Here is a 10369-nt window from a genome sequence, read left to right on the forward strand (position 1 = left end):
ATGCTAACAAGTATGCAAAGCTCCAGTAATCCTTCTAAGGACTGGAGTGAGCATCTCGGAGTTGGAATACACGCTTTGATGAGATGATCAAAGATTTTGGGTTTATACAAAGTTTATGAGAAACTTGTATTTCCAAAGAAGTGAGTGGGAGCACTATATCATTTCTGATGAGTATATGTTGTTAACATATTGTTGATCAGAAATGCTGTAGAATTTCTAGAAAGCATATAGGGTTATTTGAAAAGTGTTTTTCAATGGAAAACCTGGATTAGGCTACTTGAACAATGAGCATCAAGATCTATAAGATAGATCAAAATGCTTAATATTACTTTCAAATGAACACATACCGTGAGAAGATTTTCAAGGAGTTCAAAATAGATCAGCAAAGAAGGAGTTCTTGGCTGTAAGGTGTGAGTATTGAGTAAGACTCAAGACCTGACCACGGCAGAAGAGAGAGAAAGGACGAAGGTCGTCCCCTATGCTTTAGATGTAGGCTCCACAATATGCTATGTTGTGTACCGCACCTGAAGTGTGCCTTGCCATGAGTCAGTCAGGGGGTACAAGTGTGATCCAGGAATGGATCACAGCACAACGATCAAGGTTATCCTTAGTAACTAGTGGACTAAGGAATTTTCTCGATAATGGAGGTGGTAAAAGAGTTTGTCGTAAAGGGTTACGCCGATGCAAACTTTGACACTAATCCGGATGACTCTGAGTAGTAAACTGGATTCGTATAGTAGAGCAGTTATTTGGAATAGTTCCGAATAGCGCGTGGTAGCTGCATCTAGGAGATGACATAGAGATTTGTAAAGCACACACGGATCTGAAAGATTCAGACCCATTGACTAATAACCTCTCTCACAAGCGAGATATGATCAAACCCAATGGGTGTTGGATTCATTACAATCACATAGTGATGTGAACTAGATTATTGACTCTAGTGCAAGTGGGAGACTGTTGGAAATATACCCTAGAGGCAATAATAAAATGGTTATCATTGTATTTCCTTGTTCATGATAATTGTCTATTGTTCATGCTATAATTGTATTAGCTGGAAACCGTAATACATGTGTGAATACATAGACCACAACATGTCCCTGGTGAGCCTCTAATTGACTAGCTCGTTGATCAATAGATGGTTATGGTTTCCTGACCATGGACATTGGATGTCATTGATAATGGGATCACATCATTAGGAGAATGATGTGATGGACAAGACCCAATCCTAAGCATAGCACAAGATCGTGTAGTTCATTTGCTAAGAGCTTTTCTAATGTGAAGTATCATTTCCTTAGACCATGAGATTGTGTAACTCCCGGATATCGTAGGAGTGCTTTGGGTGTACCAAACGTCACAACGTAACTAGGTGGCTATAAAGGTGCACTACAGGTATCTCCGAAAGTGTCTGTTGGGTTGGCACGAATCGAGGCTGGGATTTGTCATTCCGTATGACGGAGAGGTATCTCTGGGCCCACTCGGTAATGCATCATCATAATGAGCTCAATGTGACTAAGTAGTTAGTCACGGGATCATGCATTACGGAACGAGTAAAGTGACTTGCCGGTAACGAGATTGAACGAGGTATTGGGATACCGACGATCGAATCTCGGGCAAGTAACATACCGATTGACAAAGGGAATTGTATACGGGATTGCTTGAATCCTTGACATCGTGGTTCATCCGATGAGATCATCGTGGAACATGTGGGAGCCAACATGGGTATCCAGATCCCGCTGTTGGTTATTGGCCAGAGAGCTGTCTCGGTCATGTCTGCATGATTCCCGAACCCGTAGGGTCTACACACTTAAGGTTTGATGACGCTAGGGTTATAAAGGAAGTTTGTATGTGGTTACCGAATGTTGTTCGGAGTCCCGGATGAGATCCCGGACGTCACGAGGAGTTCCGGAATGGTCCCGAGGTAAAGATTTATATATGGGAAGTCCAGTTTCAGTCACCGAAATAGTTCGGGGGTTATCGATATTGTACCGGGACCACCGGGTGGGGCCACCTGCCCCGGGGGGCTTGATGGGCTAAATATGGGAGGGAACCAGCCCCTAGTGGGCTGGTGCGCCCCTCCCCAAGGGCCCAAGGCGCCTAGGGTTGAAAACCCTAGGGGAGGGGGGCGCCTCCACCTTGCTTGGGGGCAAGCCTCCCCTCCTGGCCGCCGCCCCTCCCCTCTAGATGGGATCTGGAGGGGGCCGGCCCCCCTCCCCTTCCCCTATATATAGTGGGGTTTTTTGGGGCTGCCTAGAACATGAGTTTCCCTCTCTCCTGGCGCAGCCCTACCCTCTCCCTCCTCATCTCTCGCAGTGCTTAGCGAAGCCCTGCTGGAGTGGCACGCTCCTCCATCACCACCACGTCGTTGTGCTGCTGCTGGACGGAATCTTCCCAACCTCTCCCTCTCTCCTTGCTGGATCAAGGCACGGGAGACGTCACCGGGCTGCACGTGTGTTGAACGCGGAGGCACCGTTCTTTGGTGCTTAGATCGGATTCGGTCGCGATTTGAATCGTTTCGTGAACGACTCCACCGACCGTGTTCTTGTAACGCTTCCGCATCGCGATCTTCAAGGATATGAAGATGCACTCCCATCTCTCTCGTTGCTAGTATCTCCATAGATTGATCTTGGTGATGAGTAGAAAATTTTGAATTTTTGCTACGTTTCCCAACATCATCCTCCAATGGCGGGGCCGGACCACCATGAGTGAGCAGGACAGTCGCGGCGAACGTGGAGGCAGAGACGTTGGCGAGGGCGTTGAATAACTGACGCAACTGGCAGCTGGCGTGAAGGCGCATCCAGTACAAAAACTCAGCTTCGTCCCGGAGTGCCGGAGCGTTAATGTAGCAGGCGCCTGGAGTTGCCGGGAGATGGGGTGACGCCGAAGCCGAAGGTGGAGCTCGGGCAACATGTGGGGTGGATGGAGGCCACTACGGGGTTCCGGATCCTGGTCGCAGCTACGGGAACGATGGTTAGACATAGAAGATCCAGGCGCCCAATGTCAAGAGAGTGTGAAAGCCCAACCTGACTCCTGCCATTGATTAGTTTTACTGGTATATATACTTCATTCCTTCATAAATATAAAATGATCTGATTTTTTTTTAAATGAATGCATATACAGACATGTTTTAGTGTGCTTCTTTACTCATTTCCGACCATACGTAATTCATAATAAAATATCCAAATATCTTATATATTTGTAAACAAGGGAGGGAGTGCCATCTATCGTTTTTACGTACTTCGTATAGATTCGCCAACAGCCGTCCGTGGCTATGCATGTATCGAGAGGATCGCCGTCCCAATTTGAAGTTTTTTCCTTGGAACTTTCGACCATCATCATTGACTATGACAACTTAAGATCCTCACCGTCAATGACTATGCATATCGTGGTGAGACGTTTGAAACGGAACGCAAGATGAGGGTTGCCGTCTCGTGGACTTCAAACTTGCCGGCCGGCAAGGTAGAAGCAGCCGTCCTGCTCACGGCAAGTAAAGCATTGGATTGCATTGCAAGTACATATCTGTGCCATCTCGTCGGTTTCTTGCACAGCTGCGCGATGGATTTAAATATTCTCGACGAGGTGTTGGCATGGGCTGGTTTTCCGCCATCCTCTCAAGTGTAAGCAGGGAGACGAATCGTACTGCATCATCTGATGCGCACGGGAGGTCAAGTTTGCATTTTTATCAGGAGCAGCTGGGCGTTCTAATCTCATAAATAAAATGGAAGAGCATATCATGCAGAGACTCTAATACCACGGGATTTATAATGTATGGCGGGTAATAAAAGATGCCCTAAAAGATGACCACCACCAAACCTTGCCAAAAATGTTGGAATCATTGAAGCTGTTAGTGATGAAACTGCAGAGTTTTGACAAAAGATTGAACTAGGAAAAATTGCACTAATAGAAAAAACTAAACAAAACCAGACCTTTTCTTAGTGAAACAAGCCGAATCCCGCCGATGACCTGCCCATAGCCTGAACAACAACTCTCATTCAGTTTTGTTGACGTGACGGCACTGCAAATTCAGCAGAATCCAAGGCCCATACAAAAACTGGAGATGTTGGCTCAAGCTGGAAACCTGGCCAGGCCAATGCTCAGAGCTACAACACCAGATCAACACAAATGAAAAGAGAACATGACCATCGAAAATGGAGGATCTCATGGCCTCCCCAATCCGGAACTGGGATGACTGAGCATGTAAGGAGGCAAGTACTTGAAAACTAGTCTGGATAAATAGTCAGCTATAGATAGTATTCTCAACAGCCTAAGCTTCACGACCAACAGTCTCCGGTACAATTTTCACCAAACAGTTTATAACTGGAAAAAGAAAAGGCAAACAAGACTCTTGAATCCATCCCACATGGGAAGAGAGAAGGTTGGGCGCCAGAAGCAGAGCCACTGTTCAACAGTAAGACACAGCACCGAACAAATGAGTTGTGCATCATATTGCAGATTTTACACCACCCCAGAAGGAAGTCGCAGCACTAGTTGTCCGCCAGCAAGACTGCACCGCAACATGTCACCGGTTATCACATGTTAAATGGTTTGCCAAAGTGATAGCAGAAGCTAAGATTATGTACCTCTTCACATAGTAGTAGCAGAAATCTGCAAGGATGAACGTCTGGACGATTTCAGAGAGGAGCACCATCGATGGCCAAAAGCCATAGCCCAGAGCAGTCAATAATCTGCCACGAGTATCCAAGACCTAAAAAGACAAGTACCATTACTTGGTTTAGATGGACCCACACAGTCATGATGCAGCTAAGTGTGCAGACACCGAGAAGATACCGATACCATCCCAACATGCAACTAGGTAAAATTATGATTTCCAGGATATGTTAAATCAGGCATGAACATGGGTGATGATGATGGTAACAAATGGAAATGTACCTCAATTAAAAATATTTGATTATGTGAACTTCTACTTAATGGCGTAAACAGTAAACAGCAGCAAGAGGTGCCATTTTATTTTATGTGTGTAGTAAAACTATGTTTTCACTGTTCTGCTTTGTTCACCAAAAGTATCTGGACATTGGACCACTCTTTTCGAATATTTAATCATATAGATGGCCTTTAAGAAGTTCGTATTGGTGCTTTAAAATTGTATCTTTAAAGAAGAAAAGGATAGGGTAAAGAACCTGAAGGACCCAGTGTGCACAGCTAAGGAACCTTGCCACACCCAATGCAAACACATAATGAGCTGTGAATGGTTCAACAATCTGCTCAAAAACATATCTTAACTGTTAGATAAATTTGACTGTTCAATTCTGCATCCAAGGGCCGATGTATACTTTAACAGTTACCTTTGTATTTTGCATCAAGCGCAACTGGGGCAGCACTGAAACAGCTTCCAAGTAAACACAGAAGGCCCAGCAGATCCTATTGATCATGACATGTGAGGTTGAAGGATGAGCAATAAATGCCAGCACACAACATGGTACAACCTGGACAGTAAGTCTAATAAGTTAGTATTGGCGGCAATAAGAGGAAGTTCACAAGGTAAACAGATTAACATGCAAAACGAGCTATCACAAGGGGCAAAGATACAACTCTTTCTAAAAGTGATACTGACATCTTGTGGACGTACAACATACAACCAGGAATGGTCTTGGTAGTGAGAAAACTGAAGTCGAAGAGGTGACACAAGAAGTAAGACTCCATAATCAACTAATGTCTAGTAGTGAAAAACTGAAGTCGAAGAGGAGGTGACACAAGAAATAAGACTCCATATAATCAACTAATGTCTAGTAGTGAGAAAACTGAAGTCGAAGAGGTGACACAAGAAATAAGACTCCATAATCAACTAATGCCTAACAACCTAAATCCTCACAGTTTTATAGTTTAGAAGTTGAATTCTTACCACGTAGTACAATGCAAAATTGTCCTTGTCCAACATATAAGTTGACCTCAGTCTGAACCGAATCATGTAAATGACGAAAAGAGTAGCTACTAGTGTAGCTGAATCCAGTATTGTATGGATGTCATACTCCATAACAAAGCTGCAGTACAACCTAACCGCCAGGAACAGTGCTGTTAAATCCTGAGACTTGAGTGAAAGTCCTGCAAGAAAGAGGGCAAATTAGAGCATGTATATAGATTACAGAGCAATTATCACGAACAAATACACCAAAGGAAAAATAAGCAAATTTATCACACTGATATGGCAGCTAGTGTGTTATATTACAGCAGATCAGTCATCTGTATGCACTTCACTATCAGTAGAGACCCAATTTCTCGTTAATGAAAACCTGGTACATAGATTCCATTATCTAAGTAACTTTATTACTCCCTCCGATCCGAATTAATTGATGCAGCCTCTATACAATGTCCCAAATTAAATGACGCAACCTCTATGTATAATGGACATTGTATAGAGGATGCGTCAATTAATTCAGATCAGAGAGAGTACCCAGATATGTGAGAAGGCAGATTCTGTGACCATACAAATTATACATGTACATAGTTGTATAGAAATTTTTCAGAGCTTGAGCATAGAAATTTTCCTTGTATCTTGTATCAGGTGATGAAACAGAAACCTGATCATAACATTCAAACAGCTAAGAGTCAGGCAGCAACATGAGCAGCAGACACGCTAAGAAAAAGAGAAATCCTTCAGTGACATGCAGAAAAAGAGAGGAGTGGTTCATGTCTCTTAATATAATGCCACAGTTACCTAAACCCCAGCAGCAAACATAAGGGTAGATCAACTAAAAATTCCTAGCTCACTGTCTAGAAGAAGGAAGACGATGCTGCTACGGCTTCCGTTTCTAGCTCTGCTAGAGCTGCTTCGTTTCGCAAAGAAAACATGCATCTTAAACAGAGGAAGAACAAAGGAGCTCACTTTCCGCAAAGAAAACATGCATCTAAACAGACGAAGAACAGAAGGGGCACACATATGTTCCTAATAAGGATCCGAAACACAAATTACAAGAATGAAATGATGCTGATGTCTATGAACAGCATGTTTGTTGGTTCTTTTTCTCATGCAAATAGTACTACATAAGTTTGCACCATCCACGGGCCCTTTTTTTTCATCAAAATAGCATCTAGGGACAAAGTCATTCCAACAAATAAAGCAGGAAAGTTTCTTACGAACAGCAAGTCCATGAGAGAGACAGGTGTTCCAGTAGGGACTGGACTGAAGCTCCAAGAGATGAAATGGTCCAAACAAACACTTTATGCACTATCACATACACCATACTGATCAGAACAATCTGCTAGAATCTTATGGAACCACATTCATAGAACGGGCATTTGGTAGCAGGACCTCTACAGTATACAGATGCAGCTAGAGACACGCGAACGGGGCAGGGCAGTTGGATGGAACAGGCACATGCTTTTTCCTCACTTTGCACACATCGAGCGAAATGACCACACAAGAATTTCAGCGTTCCCCAGATCAGCATGTACGGAGTAGTAATATTCCACTGGCTTGCAATGCACCACGCAGCGCAAGTCGCAGACAGTGTCCCAAGTAACAGTTACCTCTCATAGCAAAACCGTGGATTCATAATTTCATATGCCTCACCCACAAAAGCACAGAAGTGCCTAGGTCCGAGGATAAATCAGGTTCATGATTCCAAAGGGAAAGAAAAAAAATCCATATGTTTTTAGCGCAAAGGTGACCCAGAAAGGAAGAAACTTTGGAAAAATCAGATCAGACCGCGGTAAAGTCAAGCTAGCTGGACGGATCGAGAGGATAGCTTTGGGAAAAGGGGGGCAAGAGAAGAGAAGAGAAGAGAACGAACCAGCGCAGGTCTTCTCCTTGGTGAGCTTGTAGATGAGCACGGCGATGCCGAGCGCGTGCGCGGCCTCGGCGGCGACGAAGAGGTTGTCGTGGTCGTGGACGATGAAGCGGATGAAGACGAGCGCGGTCATGCCCGCGACGACGGCGAGGAAGGCCTTGACCTTGGGCGGCTGCCTCCGCACCCAGCTCAGCACCACCGCCATCGGCCTCCGCGGCGCCCTCATCTCGGAGCTCCTCCCCGCTGCTCTACTAGACTAGTACCGGCGGCGAGCGAGCACGATCGGAGAAGGGCTTGTGTTGGGTGCCCGTGCAGCGCGTGCGGTGCGGCGTGAGCGGTCTGGTCTGGGTCTGGCCTTTGGTTTTGCAGGAGAGGAGGATGGATGGGTGCGGTACTGATACTGTGGTGGTGGAGTAAAGGCCGGCCGGGTCGGGCTGGGTTTGGTGCAGCTGCAACCGTTTCGTGTCGTCGCCTCGGGAGATCAGGCTGTTTTTTTTTTGGAGGCAGGTTACTAGTATATGGAAACGTAGGATAAATGTGATGCTTATCTTTGCTTTGATGAGTCACCGGTTCATACCAGATTTTGGTAGTATTATAACTCGCCTCCTTTTCCAATTAATGGATAGATAGATAGGCAATAAAATATACGCAATTAAACCGTAGTATTTGCATTTGAGGATATGCTTCCTACTGCGAGTTTGGTTCGCGTAGGTGGGGGGTCCGGCGTGGCGAGTGGGTCGTTCGATTCGGTTCGATGGGAGTAGGCCGGGTTAAGCCATCTGACCGATCTACCTGGACCGATCGGCTGAGCTGAACGATCCGGTGTGTTGACTTGAACGTGTTAGAATTGTTAATGCGCCTCGAGGACCTAGCGGAGTGGGGAGGGAGCGACGACGGCGACTCGCACGGAGGCCTCGAGGACCGACCTCGTGGAGTGGAGCGCGGAGCCTGGCGAGACGGCGACTTCCACCAATGGATGAGCTACGAAACGGCAACGCCCTGTCTGTCATCCGGGGCCCGGTTCTTCGCCAGCTTGCCGCGGATTGTCGTACGTATACGTAGCCGTGCCGGACGGGCCGGTGTACCGCACCACCCGCCCCATCGTGCCGTGAGGGGGGAGGCCCGTCGCCGTCGGCCGCCGCACGGAGGAAACGGCTGGATGCCTGCCAGTGCCATGCCATGCCGAGCGCGGCTCGCTGTGGACAGCACAAACAATGAACGTTTTTTACTTGCTGCGTCTCGTCCATCCTCGCGGTGTGCCACCAGCCTCTTTTTTTTTTGAGACAGACCAGCCTCTGTTTAGTAGCCCAATTTCGGCGTTGGCCCAATTACTGTTCCTGTGCAGTTTCTTTTTTTAGGGGGAAAGACTAGCTTTTATTGGCATTTCCTATTTAGCGCTGCAGGCGCCCATTAGTAGTGTTTTTGCAAACGGGCGCCTGCAGCCCTTCCTCGCTGGGCCGGCCCACGTGCCTTTTTTCTGTTTCTGTTAAAACTGGGGAAAAAAGGAGCACGCGAGGGAATCGAACGCCGATATCTTCGGTAGAGAGGAGCTCCACAAACCACCTGGGACAGAACACGTCGTGTGTTCACTTCCTATCGTTCCCCTTTTTTGTTTTTTTTCTTGTTTCTATTTTCAATTTTGTTGTTCTTTTTCTATTTCTTTCCTTTTTCTTTTATATTTTTCAAAAATGCAGAAACTTTTTAAATTCAATGAACTATTTCTTCAACTAGTGAACTATTTTTTGAATTTCATGAACCTTTTTCAAATTTGATGAACTATTTTTCAAATTATATCAATTACTTTTAAATTCTATGAACTCTTTTCAAATTTGATGATTTTTTTTCAATTTCTATGACCTTTTTTCAAATCGATGAACTTTTTCTTTTTCTTTTTTTCTTTTGCACAATTGAGTGAACTTATTCAAAATGAATGAACTTCTAACAAAATCGATGAACTTTTTTCAATATTGATGAACATTTTCCCGAATTTGATGATTTTTTTGAATTCGATGAACTTTTCTGGAAATTCGATGAACTTTTTTCGAACTTCGATGAACTTTTTCCAAATTCGTTGAAGTTTTTTCAAATTTGACGAACTTTTTTTAAATTTGATGAACTTTTCTTCAAGTTCAATGAACTTTTTTGGAAATTCGATGAGCTTTTTTCGAACTTCGATGAACTTTTTCCAAATTCGTTGAACTTTTTTCAAATTTTATGAACTTTTTTTAAATTTGGTGAACTTTTCTTCAAGTTCAATGAACTTTTTTCAAATTGGATGAATTTTCTTTCAAATTTTATGAACTTTTTAAAAATTCGATGAATTTTTTTCCTAGTTCGTGATTTTTTTAAACGATTTTTTCTGAAATATAACATTTTTTTCTGAAATGTATGTGCAAGAAATAGCACGGCTACGTTTTAAATATTCCGCGATGCATTCTTTCACCAGCTTAATGTAGCTCGAGCGGTAAGGTTGTGTGCACCGTAACTAGTTGGTGTGAGCTCAAATCCTCAGTGGATTTTTTTTTGGACGTTTTTCACGCTACAAATCCGCTGGTTGTTCCTAGGCCGGCCCACAAGGGGCGCTAGTTGGCTGAACCGGCGCTTAAGCGCCTTATAGGAGCTCCCAT

The 10369-nt window shown here is 44.6% G+C and overlaps 1 protein-coding gene across 1 annotated transcript; it reads right to left on the reverse strand.

Moving 5' to 3' along the window:
- Positions 1-4210: 4210 nt before the first annotated feature.
- On the reverse strand, positions 4211-8135 carry LOC123157417 (ER lumen protein-retaining receptor erd-2.2). The gene is made up of 6 exons (XM_044575694.1): positions 7746-8135; positions 5858-6057; positions 5301-5441; positions 5136-5216; positions 4578-4702; positions 4211-4501 (listed from the first exon to the last, which is right to left on the reverse strand). The coding sequence occupies exons 1-6, from the start codon at positions 7966-7968 to the stop codon at positions 4453-4455; spliced, it is 819 nt and encodes a 272-aa protein (XP_044431629.1). The 5' UTR covers positions 7969-8135; the 3' UTR covers positions 4211-4452.
- Between the last annotated feature and the right edge of the window lie 2234 nt (positions 8136-10369).

This window comes from Triticum aestivum, chromosome 7B (assembly GCF_018294505.1).
Source record: "Triticum aestivum cultivar Chinese Spring chromosome 7B, IWGSC CS RefSeq v2.1, whole genome shotgun sequence".
Classification (NCBI taxonomy): domain Eukaryota; kingdom Viridiplantae; phylum Streptophyta; class Magnoliopsida; order Poales; family Poaceae; genus Triticum; species Triticum aestivum.